The 14,131-nt window shown below is 34.8% G+C and overlaps 1 protein-coding gene across 1 annotated transcript; it reads left to right on the plus strand.

The window, feature by feature from the left end:
• Positions 1-918: 918 nt before the first annotated feature.
• LOC129221417 (uncharacterized) lies at positions 919-13,910 on the plus strand. The gene is made up of 5 exons (XM_054855905.1): positions 919-1,039; positions 7,052-7,223; positions 8,624-8,786; positions 8,941-9,095; positions 13,226-13,910. The coding sequence occupies exons 1-5, from the start codon at positions 953-955 to the stop codon at positions 13,303-13,305; spliced, it is 657 nt and encodes a 218-aa protein (XP_054711880.1). The 5' UTR covers positions 919-952; the 3' UTR covers positions 13,306-13,910.
• The last annotated feature ends 221 nt before the right edge of the window (positions 13,911-14,131 follow it).

Below are 14,131 nucleotides of genomic sequence, written 5' to 3' on the forward strand. Positions count from 1 at the left end.
CGCATTAACCGTTAGCAGTTTGAGCTATGTGCGATCAAAATAATGGAACGATTTACTTTTGACAATGCAAGTGTTTCTCCTTTCCGTAACCTCTGTTGCTTAAGTTTGAATTTCTTTGGTGTATTTTAATGGAAGCAAATAAGTGTCTGCTACAAGAATATCGTCGCCTCAGAGGAACAGTAAGACATCTATTTCCAAAAATAACAATACGATTTCCTGCTGTTACTCTGAGGCGACGATATGCCGACAGGGTTGTGACACCTAAGGACTGCAGTTATGTCCGTGTTATGGACTCATCGGTCTGGTATAGTCAATAACCGAGCTTTAGGCAGGTGTCTTCTCATTGAAACTTATGAGCAGTAAGTTACGATTTAAGTGATTGTGCTTATACTGTTATGAAATAACCCGATTGGTGTCGGTAATGGTTTATCATAAATGTCGCATAGTTTCTATCTAAAGGGTAATAACAATAAGACAATGGAATAAAATCACCTAATACCTCAAGTTTAGGATGTGAAATCTGCACGTCAGTGGGGAATGATCAGTGTACGTTTTGTTGAAATTTCAGAATTGCTGTGTACACGAAACCGGAAAAGTTATCAACTGAAAACCAATTCCAAATTAACTAAGCAAAAAAAAACTTCTTTTAGTAGGTTGATATTAATGTTCACTATAATCTTCTGGATGCTCTGATTTTTTTTAAGGCTCATAGTTTTTTATGTGAAAAAGGTGTTCTCTAACGCTCTAGTCCCCCCACTTTCCCCCCAAAAAAAAGTTTTTAAGTAGGCACTCCCGAATTCGTAGTCTGTCACAGCTCTCTGTAATGAACTATACAATGTAAACATATTACTTTAATCTCTCTCTTCTGTACTCAGACCTGAAGGCCATGGCAATGAAGGCTTTTGCTTGTGCGGCGAGTCTGGATCCCTACCTCGGAAAGTTCAAAGTCGATATGGTGAATGCCGCCAATTCCCTTATTCATAAACAGAGAGAAGATAAGAGTTTTGGTAATCTTTACAGCACAGCTCTGATTGTTCAAGTAAGTACAATTAACTAAACTTTCAAATTTTACATAATTGCGAACTATCACTCATTCCTCCATATTAAGGGAAGAAGGATTACCTACGGTATCAATCTTCGTTATAAATGTGTAGGATCTTAACAGCCTTAGTTTTGGGTACCAATGATAATGTTTGAAAAGAGGGTATCGATGTAAATATTTCAACATTCTTTAAGAGGATAGAGGGTTGGTAGGTTATACTGCACCAAAAGTGGAAAGTTCTCGCGTCGCGGCTTCTGGTTTTAATCCCAGCATGGGTATTATGCATCGGAAAATCATAGTTGAAAGGTTATTTATTTTTAAAGTTGTAGTGAAACACTTTTTCGAGTTTACAGCTCATGCTGTTTTTTTTTTTTTTTCGGAGATTTCACAAAATGCATTTGGTTAAGTGGCGAAAGCAATTGTTTATAAAATATTTTATTTTGCTGTGGTGAAATAAAATGTATTTACTTCAGGACGGGCTCTACTAGACTTTATTTATGCTCTTGGGCAGAAAAAGTCCTATTTCAGAACGACAGCGTGTTTTATTGACGATTTTATATTTAAGATATAAGGGTAGAAAAGGCTTTAGAGTTAACACAGTAAGGAACAATAGATTGATTTTCACAAAATATTGGATGGACCGCAAAAATTTCCTGTTGGGATACAAAAAATATAAAAAACAAAGATGTTTCAAGAAAATCACAAAGAATCAAAATGAAGACAAGAATAAGAGTAAACTGTAAAAGACTTCTACGGTTTTAAACAAAACGGTTCTTTAATACAAAAATCCAAACGGGAAGAGCTGCTATTTTTGCATAGTGTATCGGAGGATTATCGTTCAAATATTCTTTTAGGCCTTTAAATTTGCATTTTTTTTTATCGGCCAAGCTCGTTATGAAATTAATCGCTGAATCTGGAAGTCATTTGCAAAGACTGTGATTTTTTGACGAAATCTTGATTAAGTCAACATGAAGTAATTAATTTTGCTGTCGGGAAAGAAATTAGCATCTTTGTGATCTCAGAAACTGTTCATATTGCAACAGAAAAAGTTTCTTCCTGCACAGTTTATAAACCTGCAGTTAGAATTCGCAGTAAATGGTTAATTGAAAAGGAAAACTTAGATGCGTAAATTTTAATTCAGAGAACATTATGCATAAAGAAAGAAAATTGATTGATGAGGACATTACCTTAATTCCATAACAGTGACAAATATAGATTCGATAAAAGAACAGTTAAAAAGAATATTTTTGAATTTTTCCAAAAAATTATATTTAAGGACTATCTCTGCTTGGGGATTATTTCTTGTGATTTCTTGAAAGTCGTTAGAAAACAAACTGTATACGAAATTATCATTGTGTTTATTTAGTAAATAAAAGTTTTGAAATGCCTTTGAAACCAATGGAACAGCGATATTTTTTCACATTTTGCGACTTGAGGGATAAAAAATTTCCAATACTTTTATAAGTGTAATTTAAATTTGAATTTCATGATAAAACACCGTCGTTCAAGCTATTTAAAACTACTGCCGGATCATTAAAAAAGGTAGATCCGTGGATACGGATCATTAGCCACAAGATCCGCAAATACGGATACGGACCTCAATTTTTTTTTAAACGCAATTCAACTATTCAAACGTAAAATTTGTTACGGGAGGTATTCCTGTCAGAATAATGGCACAGTTTCTTCAAAAAACGTCATCTACGGCGAAAATATAATAAAGACTGATTTACTATTAGAAGAAATCTCCGTTAAAATTCAGGGAGAGTTGGAAGGAATGGGCCAGCGCTGTATTAATGCTTAAATAGAATGAAAAATTATACCCAGCTTTCTCAGTAGATGTAGGATACAGGAGGAAAAGTGTAAAGCTGATACTGAAGAGGATAGAAATCATTTTTCACGTTTTATTTCAGCACAAGCGCAGCGCTGACCCGTTCCACCCAAATTACTCCGATCGACGAAATAACAAAGCGGGGAACACCTTCACAAACAATAGAGAATTCGGTCTCACTTTTTTGAAGGATGCCGAGAAACACGAAAATGAAAAATAACAAACCCCAAATTAGTAACAAAAACTAATAATATATTAAAAATTAAAAAAAAATAAAAAACGTGTCACAGAGGGCCAACTTTATATTAAGATGAATTTCGTGGGTCAGAATAAACATTGTTAATAAATATAACCTAACAGCAGATAGAAATTGAAAATTATTGAACTTTTTCTCCTTATCTTCCGACTATGAAATTGCTACCAATCACGCGTATAAAGGCTCAAAATTGAATTTAAAATTCACTTAACAAGATTATAGTTCCTACTCTAATATATCTTGGAAGTTCCAAACAAATGTCAAACGCAGAAAACTTCGTTCTTTCAATTTGGGCCAATATTTTTAACGTACGAGTAAGATTTTGCTACCATAATTGTGAAAAACGTGAAGTCGGTTTTAATTAATGCCGATGGTAATTTAAAGTTCTACAAAAACGAGGCCACGCTAAAAACATTTTCGATCAAGTCACCTTTTGAACGAAAAAAGAACGATCAAAATCGGTTCATCTGTTTAGGAGCTACGATGCCACAAATAGACAGACAGATACATACTTTTAAAACTTATTACCCCTTCTTTTTCGCGACGGGGGTAAAAATTGGCTTCTGAAATAACTTTATAATAAATGATACCTAATAATTTAAATCTTTATCTTCTTTACTAATAATAAAGCTGAAAGTCTCTCTGTCCGGAGGATGTCTGGATGTCTGTAGGATATCTGTAGGATGTCTGTGACGCGCATAGCGCCTAAACCTTTCGGCCGATTTTCATGAAATTTGGCACAAAGTTAGTATGTAGCATGGGGGTGTGCACCTCGAAGCGATTTTTCGAAAATTCGATCTGGTTCTTTTTCTATTCCAATTTTAAGATAAAATTTAACTTCAGATGGACGAGTCAATTACGAAATTATCATAACGTGGAACCGTAACATGGGCACAAGCCAATTGGCGAGGTACGAAATTATCATGACGTGGAACAGTAAGATGGGTACAAGCCAACTGGCGAGAAAATTCACCATACATTATTTGTAAATATACAGGTAAACCAAAAGACCTTTAATTTTTCTATTACGGGCGAAGCCGTGCGGGTGCCACTAGTAGGGAATAAAGCCTAATTTAAACGGAAATTACGAGTTTTTTAATCAAATATTTAAGAATTTTTAAAATAGAAAAGATCCGTTTAAGATCCGTCAAAAAAGTAACGGATACAGATTTTTATTTTCCCTCGGATATCCGCGGATACGGATATCCGGAACATCACTATTTAAAACCCAAAATTCCAGCCTTTCTCACCTAGAAAAATTGTCTTGCAGTCACTAACGAATATACCCATGTTTCCACCTACGTTTCGAGTTTACAGTATTTGCTGCGACAGAAGCCTTTAGTATAAACCAAAAGCCGAAAAGCAATTCAGCTTTTGAAGATTTAGCTCAGCGTTAATTCAATTGTTCATTGTTAATTATTACATTTGTTTCAACAGAATGTTTTAAGAAGTTTCAATTTAACCTGACTGTACGCTTTTTGCAACCATTCGACTCTTGCTTACAATCATTTGATTGCAATGGGGCCGTTCCCGAAATTTTTAAAGTATTTTTTCTGAAAGAGCATGCTTAAAAACGTAGGATTTTACCGTTTTTAAAATAATTTGACAAAGTTTAGTATTTTTAAAAAATCATTTAAATCGGTGCGCAGACTCAATTTTATTTTTTATGCTTCTGGGCATGAGACTACAAATGAACTGCCATTCACTGTTGCCGTTAGCGCCGGGTGCAACATTTAATTCACTTTTTTACTCATATGTAGTGGCAACGATATGGTTGATAGCAGGCGCAGGGTTGTCAATAGAGACGTACCGAGTACACTGTAACTACTCGGTACTCGGCCTACTCGGCCAATTTGCCGAGTACTCGGTACTCCGCCAAATTCTGATCAGATACTCGGCCAATACCGAGTAGTTGCAAAAAATTGAATATTGTCCAAGACAGATACTAAAATTTATATAAAAAAAGAGCAAGCATTATATTCTGCAATCATTTACAATTAAAATTTATAAGTCAAATATAACTTTTGAGAATAATGAAGTTTGCAAAAAAAAATATGCAAAAAGGGTAAGTATAGAAAATATGGAATTTTATATTAAAAATGGATTTTTGCTTCAACCAAAAATTAGTTATAAAAATATAAAAATAGCTTTGCTTAAAAAATAAAAGGAAATAAAACAACGTTAAAAGTACAGTGCAGGAATACTGCAGACACATGTTTTGGCGTTGCAAGGAATTCTTTTTTCAATGCACAAAATGGAAGCTCGTGGATTTAAAGACAACAATCGGATTTTTTTGTCGAATGTCTTTTCATTCTTTAGCTCACATGTTATGCACTGAAAAAGACGTTCCTTGTAATGGGGGGGGGGCAGAAACACGTGTCTGCATTGTTCCTGCACATTTGTTTTATCTGTTTTTAAAAATTATTTATATTTGGCAGACTAGAACTATAATTGATTGGTATACAGTGAAAACCCTCCTAAAGTGCACCCCTCAAAGCAGACACTCCTCTTATGCAGACAATTTTTAATTCCCCAGTTCCAAAGCAAATAACATTCTTAAACCCCTGTCCTACGGACACCTCTCTATTGCGGACAAAAAAAATTGTCCTGTTAGTGTCCGCATTAGAGGGATTTTACTGTAATTTGTTTTAATTAAAACTTGATTAATCATACCTTTTATTTATTTTTAATTTTAAAAATAATTTTTTTGTAAAATTTTAGACACAATCAAAATTGTTTATATAATGCATGATTAAATTTCAGCAGGAATTTAGTTTTAAAAACCATTATATGGACAAAGAGGTCTATACTACTATTCCAATAAGTTCAAAATTCATCACATGTGTGTCTTCTTAAAACATAATTGGTACTTGGTAACTCGGCCGAGTAGTGAAGGCCGAGTACTCGGTACTCGGCTACTCGGCCAAAGTGCTACTCGGTACGTCTCTAGTTGTCAACCTTGTAGGAACACTTTGAGGAGCATCTGTGGTGATTTTGAGGAGCAATTTTTCAGAGCAGTTCAGTGTTTTGTATAAAAATCATTGAAAAAAAAACTAAAACCGTTAATCTAAAAATTGTTTTTGAGCTTTAACACTCCGTCGGGCGCAATATGTTGTAGAACATGATCGGGCGCATTGAGCCTGGGAAGCCTTTCTACGCATGTTCACATTTTCCTACGAAAAAAATGTCAACTACAAACACCAGAGAAGAGAAATAAAAGTTTTTCATGATTTTCGAATGTAACAAATTTATTTGAGAAAATGAATATACATTTTTCCATAAGCTGTTGAGGGCGCGTGGCTAACTAAAGAATTCGAGGTGTGCCTAGTAAATCAGTTGCGCCCGATGGAGTGTTAATAGTTTTAAGCACTAGTAAAAAATATATTTTTAAACTAATAAAACAGCCTTAAACTATTTCAGTCGTTGAGTATGAGCGTCTTTAAAATCTCCTATTTAAATGTTTGTCACGATAAAAGCAAAATACATCTTAAACTTTCGGGTGGGAAATGCGGAGCAAAATAATTTCTTTGTGGAGTCGCAGAGTTTCGCCATTTTTGAGGAGCAACTCCGCAAAATGCGGAGCAGTTGGCAACCCTGCAAGCGTAGAGAGCAATATTTAATTCGCTTCTGAATTATAACCAGGAAATGCGGTAAACATCCAGCGCACCAGTGGAATGCGCCAAAGTAAATCATTTGTGAAGTCATGAAAACCACGCCTTGTTTGGAAAATCTGACATGTTCAAAAATAACTGTTGGGGGAGGGGGGGAGTATTTTCTGGGTCCATGGTTTTTTTTTTTTTTTTTGCTCATTCCATCAACTTTAGTGACTAAAGGTAGTACTTTTAACTGAAAGAAACAACCCCATTGCTTTGTAGTCATGAACCTTTTCACAATTTCTGATAGTAATTTTTCTTGACACTTTCAGGCCCTCATTGCTTCTAACTTTACCTACAACTGGGATTTGGACGGAGCTTTAGAATACATATACAGTCGTTCTCTTTCGGAGCAAAGTGTTATGGGTGTTTACTACTGTGAGCTAGCACTTGAAGCTTTTAAATACCCATTTGTGAAAGATATTTATCCAGGAAGATCTAAAGGTAAAAAAAAAGAATTTTAAATTTTCTTATTCGATGTTTTTATTCTTATTGCGCATTTATGCTTGCTGCTAGAGCGATAGTCGTCGTTTGTCATTGACTTTCTGCGCATGTCATTAGTAATTTATAGGTTTATAATAAGTCCACCTCTTGAAAATTACTTACTGATCATTTTCTTCTATTGTTTAAAATTACTTTTACCTAGCGGATCGTAATTTGTTGGTTGCGCCATGACGACATTTATAGCTTTCACCTATAGATCGTCATACCTGTAAAAACGCTCTGTGGAAAGAAAAACTCAGCGTCGCTGTCGCAATGTATGAGAGTTCTCCGTGTATTTCCGTACAAACTGGTAGTATTTCCCTTTTGTTTTCTGTAGGATTCTCTAAACTAACTAGTTTCAAAACTACTTGAATCACTCTGATATTTAGTATTATAGTTTGTATACACAGTAAGTTATGTAAAAGGGCCTCAAAACTTTTGACTGAACTTCGCTGCCTAAGTAGAATGTTTGTTTTAATAGGTTTTCGCTTGGAGTATAATCAGATCTATTGTGATTTGTTTTCATTAAATAGTGAATGGAATCCAGTCACGAGATCTTTCGTTGGTAATAACATAATGTATTATTTACACTGGTGTTTATTCTCTCTTAAAAACGAACCTTTCTAAATGTTCAGTAAGAACGATCTTTAAATCTTTTTAACAAAGTAAATCTTATTAGCATAACAAAGTTTTTGTCCCGTACTAAATGGTTAGCTTGTAGCATTTTTGTCAGGTTTTTGGCAATAACAAACATTTTTTTCTTCTAACTCGACGCTGGGAGGGCAAGCCCCTCTCACCCATCCAGAAGCATTTTTCGCTCTTAACAGTTTCAGCTGATATTCCTAGACTGTGTAAAAGCAAAAATATCTGATGTACAATACCTTGGACGCCAAAAGCAGAATAAGTGTGCTCAGCTTTTTTATTATAAGTGTTTAGTAAAATGTTAATCCTTTCCAAATTAAAGCTTTTACTTCATTTTAATTTCAGTGTCATTAAACTACCGTTTTTAACGACTTGAAATTTCCTCAATGTTGAAATTTTAGATGCCATTCAGCAAGACAATAGGCAACAGAACAAGGTTTTCCTCTGATCTAATTTGTTTACAGGTTCGTCTCTGGAAAAGAACAATTTCAAAATTTATTTTAGTTAGCACTAGCCATTAAATAGTTCAGTAATTGATAACGTTTTTGTTTAAGAGGCTAGGACTCGGTTTGCAAGATGCAGCGGCGCTGAGTTTTTCCTTTTTTTGTTGAACCCATGCCCTATTTATTTGTAAAATCAGCTTTGCCAACAATTTGCTAGCACTGATCTGTAACGCAAAATTGAATATCTTAACTGAAAATACTTTCTTCTTTAATTAGAATATACAGCTCAACCTAAATTTGAATATGGATCTCGACTGCATTACACAGTTCGAAACAACCTACATCCACACGTGCATTTTACAATTGCCATCCATGTACCAAAAGATTCTGACTTTTTCAACGTGATGAAGCTCAGTGCGATCGAAGATTCCAATTTTATGTAAGTGATGTCTTTAATATTTTTTTAAATTGTTCATTTTATGATAAAATCTTGCAGAATTAACTTGTGGCTTATAATGCAAAAACTTTTTCTGGAAAATGTTTTACTTTGATTTTCCGATTCTTACTGTGTTTTCACGATGCATGTCTGGCAGGTTTTCTCACTACTTGGATTCAAACGGTCATCCAGTCATCTATGCAGTAAATGGAGTTCCTAACAATGCCGAAGAGAATTATTATTGGCGGTTGTGTCTTCAGCAAAGAGTGCATGAAGAACCTGGTGGATACATTATGCACACCGTTCACCATTGTAAGTGAAAGGGCAAAGATTTAATTCTTTTTTTGAACCAGTGGTCTCCTTTTTTCGCCTTTTTAAATCAAGGGCCACATTGAAAATTTTTGGAGCCGAGGAGGGCCAACAATCCAGCAATATTTCAGTTCAGATGGTCTAGTTATTGCTAATCCCCTCTCCCATCCACCCAATACACACACAGTTTTTTTTTTAATTTAGCTCTCAGTGGTGGCTTTTGAGCTTTTCTGGACTTCTCCTTACAAATACTTAATGAGAAAAAAATCATCATAGTTTTTTTGCAAGCTTCTAGTGGGCCGTAGGTTGGAGATCCCTGTTTTAAGCCATTGGCTCCCAACTAATTTTTAAGCTCAAAAAGGAAAAGGGGGTGTCATCCATGCTCCTTGCAAGGTACATAACGAGGGTTTGCAGAATTTTCAATCCACATGTAAAGATTACTTAGTATACATTTACAGTTTTAGCAATTTGAAAATTTAAGTTGTCTTTAAGAGAATTATTGAGAAACTAGTTGCAGCTTTGCTTGATGACCACGGTGATCGCGCAAATCGCCGTTGAAGGTGGTTGAGACGAAGTAGTCTCATTGGCACAATGCTGTATTCAGGGAGGGGATCTGGAGTGGGGATATGTCCTTCCCTTCCGAAGAGCAGAGTGTTACTTTCGAAGTGTTACTTTCTCACCTGTTTTTTTACTGCAGAAAGAGTTTGAAAATTCCTTTCGGATGTTGGAAGTGATCTGCAATATGTTGGGAATCACTACTACAAACCATGCATCTCATTATTTAAACTTCTTCCCCACCCCCAAAAAAATTTAGTTTTACATCTAAATTTCTATGTTCCGTAAATGCCATCAATCCATGCCTAAGATAATAAGTAAATTTTTATATCTAATAAAGCAGATTTTTGGAAATAAATATAAAGAAGCAATGCTAAAAAAAGTTAAAATAAATATAATATACTGGGCAAATAACGAAGTAGCTTATGAGTAGGGATACGGAGTTTAAGTTGGGGTTGCCGAGTCGAAGTCGGACTGATTTTGGGATAAAGGACCTGGAGGTCGACGAATTTTTTTAATTACAACAGTCGGAATCAGTCACTTCCCCCCGAGTCCAACTCTGCCAGGGCTGTCAAGTCGGACTTGCAATCATAGAGTAGAAGTCGCTGATTTTAGTGTAAAGCGGTTGATGGTTTAAGAGCCATTTTTTTTTTTAAAGCTAGATAAAGTAAATGGGGGCCTGATAGTTGACACCTTCAATTTTCCTGAAACTTTCAAGATGTTTTACTAGTATGGGGGGTGATAAGAAAAAGTGAAGCTTTTTTCTCTATTTGACTTGTTGGTCCTCGAGTGGAGGTCAGAGTTTAAGGTCGTGAGAAAAAAGAGCTAAATATGATTGCTTTGCTTCAAAAGCAATGAGTGAACCAAGCCAATTCTATTAAATAACTACTTGATACTAGGTATATGCTAACATAAATAATTTGGTGGCTCACTCATGGCTTTGAGGGCAAAAGTCAATTGAAACTGCTACTTTTTTACCTTGTTTAGTCCCGGATATCTGCTAAAGAAATGAGTAACCCTCGGAAATAAGTATATGATTAACTACTCAACACAGTATAGGAGGTACTAAGAAAAACATAAAATAGTTTTCGTTTCTCTTGGCTTTAGTAGTTAAACAGTGTCTAAGTCGGTGATTTTTTAAAAATGCCCAAGTTAAGTAGGTCAATAACTTTGCTCGCGACGGGTCAACAACTTTGGGACACAGCAGTAGTTATGGTCCGAGTGGTGTAGATTAAGGTCCAGGTTAGAAACCCATGGCAACTAATCAACTTTTTTAATTACGATATCTCAAAAGCTGATAATTCGAAAAAAAAAAGAATCCCAGTTTTAAATCAATTACTCTTGTGGCGTACGTCACAGCACATAACCTAACTTTGCCCCCGAACCTTGAGGTCCTTTTGTCTTAGTGGTTAAAGCAATGGGTTAGCATCACAAAGGTCCGTGGTTCAAACCCCTACCCGGACAATCATCGTCCACGTCATGGTGATCCGTACGCCACACTAAAACGTCCGAGTGAATGACTTTGAGCAAGAGCTGTAATTATGCTCTACGTGGTGTAGTTTTAAACTCATGTCAGAAAACCACGATCTAATCATCTTACTTAATTAAACGCTCTCGAAAATGATTTCAGTATAAAAGAGCGTTTTTTCACGAGTTTATATACGTGCTACTCAAAATCTTATGAGCTCAAACTCACATAAATACTAGAACCAATCAACAGCCAAATGTACTTTAAGAACCCGAAATTTCATGCTTCCAGTGTTATAAAATTTTCTGTAACCTTGACCGCAACATGTCAATTCTTCTCACAAAGCTGTTCCGCCATTTTGGAGCACTATATTTTGGAGATCCTAGATACTCAGGATTCGGATTTCGAAAACTGAAAATTTGCATAGGTTAGTTTCAAAGACATCTCTACACCTGTATAAAATTTCATCCCATTCGGGGATGATCGGGCAGGGATAGTTAGAGAACTTTAGGTCAGTTGACGTGGAATAACCTTGATATAACATTGTGACAATTCACATGCATCTTTTGTTAGTTTTGACTTTATAATCATAAATCAATACTATATTTTAGGAAGAGGATTGCAATTGGATAAGAGAATGAGTTCTTAATTACAGTAGAATTTGCATATACACTACTTAGTTATAAACTTTTTTAATAAATAAATTTAATAAATAAGGTTCAAAAGTAAAAATATAAATGTAACGTCAAAAAGAAAGACAGGTTTGTTAGACAATAACAAAAGATGCAGGCGAAATGTGCATAATGATTATATCCGAGTTATATCATTCCACGTCAACTGACATAATTTTTCAAATTGTCCCCGCTCGATCATCCCCGAATGGAATGAAAATTTATAGAGGCGTAGAGATGTCTTTGAAACTAACATGATAATTTTTAGCTTCCGAGAGCCAAATCCTGAGGTTCTGGGATCTCCAAAATATAGTGCTCCAAAATAGCGGATAAGATTTGTGAGAAGAATTGCATGTTGTGGTCAAGGTTACAGAAAATTTTGTTACACTGGAAGCATGAAATTTTGGGAGCTTAATGTACATTAGGCTGTTGATTCGATATATTTATGCGAGTTTCAGCTCATAAGATTTTGAGTAGCACGTATAAAAACTCGTGAAAAACGCTCTTTTATACTGAAATCGTCATTTTGGAGTCGTTTAATTTAGATCTCATGGTTTTCTGACATGAGTCTAAAACTAAACCACGTAGAGCATAATTACAGCTGTTTCTCAAAGTTATTGACTCAGGCGTTTTAAAGTAATTGACCTAAAACTGTGATTCTTTGTTTCAAATTATCAACTTTGAGACCGCGTAATTAAAACAGTTGATTAGTTGTCATGAGTTTCTAACCTGGACCTTATAAACTACACCACTCGGACTATGACTACACTGTGTCCCAAAGTTGTTAACCCGTCGCGATTAAAGTTATTGACCTTTAAACCTGGGCATTTTTTAAAAAATCATAAGACTTTGAAACCGTTTAACTACTAAAGTGAAGAGAAATGAAAGCTAATTTATATTTTTCTTAGTACTATACTGTGGTGAGTAGTTAATTATATACTTATTTCCGTGATTTACTCACGGCTTTAGCAGATATCCGGGCCTATGCAAGGCAAAAAAAGTTAAAGTATCTGTTTCATTTGGCCTTTGCCCTCAAAGCCATGAGTGAGCCACAAAAATATTTAAGCTAGCATGCATCTAGTATCAAGTAGTATCCACATTTTTAAGAGTTGGCTTGGTTCACTCATTGTTTTTGAAGCAAAGCAATCATATTTAGCTCCTTTTTTTTCACGATCCTAAACTTCGACCCCTACTCATGGATAATCGAATCAGATTTTTAGAAAAAGAAACTTCACTTTTTCTTATAGTATCACTAACACATCCTGAAATTTTTACGAAAATTGACGACATCAACTATCAAAAGTGTCCAGCTTTAAAAAAAAAATGCCTCTTACACCCAGGGGGAGTAGGTCCTTTTTCCTCAGACTTCTCAATCCTGCTTTTGAGTTTCACTTGCTACTTTTAACCTAAAGTTATAGTTACAAACATTTCTTTTTCAGCTCCTATTCTTGAGAGTGCTAACGAATCTCATCATTTCATCATGTGGTATAGAGACACTATTTGCGAGAAGGATCGTTGAAGTGCAACATTTGAGAACAAATTTCATGGCCAGTCTTTCTCATTTTCATTTGTTAAACTAACTCTCGAGTTTCACCTAGTGTAAACTTTTATCCAACAATATCAGTTGTTTGTTTTCGTTGTTGCGTATTCTATTCGTTATAAACAGTGTCTTTCTTGTAGAAGAAAGATACATGTTGAACATAATTGTTAAACTTTGAAGCGAGTTAAGAGATTTCCTGGAAAAGGGAATTGTAAACAGTTTCTTCTGCTGAATGTTAATTTTAACCAATCTGAGGTTGTAGAAATGTACTCTTTTTGTGTGTTACCATATAAGCATTGGCTCTATGTATCATTTCATGCTTTATCCGTAACCCTTTTAGAGAATGAATTTTTAAACGCATAAATGAGTGGAATTTAGTTTGAAGATGGCAAATTTTCCAATAAAAAAGAAAGAAAAAGATTAAAAATTCAATTTTTTTTAATGGAAAACAATAATTCTAAGAGTAAGAGTTATTTAGTATCAAATATCGGTATGAAATATTAGTATTTCTATTGTGGATTGTTAGATTATTTTACTGTAAAACTTCTATGAATTAGCAATGCTCAGTTTTAAATGTGTTGTTTTTAAATCGTTGTGTTGAAATGGTTGTTTTAATGTTGAGAATAAGTAAAAATTGCTGTTCAAAAGTACAAAATTTGCTGCGCATCTTGTATCTTGTTTCTGAAATAAAGTAAATTAAGCCTATTTTCTTGTGTTTTCTTTGTGTCAATGTTGTGAACTAAATTCTATCCCGTTGGTGATTATTGTTGGTAGAAAAAAATGTAACAAAATAGTTTTTCAGTCG

Source organism: Uloborus diversus, chromosome 1 (assembly GCF_026930045.1).
Source record: "Uloborus diversus isolate 005 chromosome 1, Udiv.v.3.1, whole genome shotgun sequence".
Lineage (NCBI taxonomy): Eukaryota > Metazoa > Arthropoda > Arachnida > Araneae > Uloboridae > Uloborus > Uloborus diversus.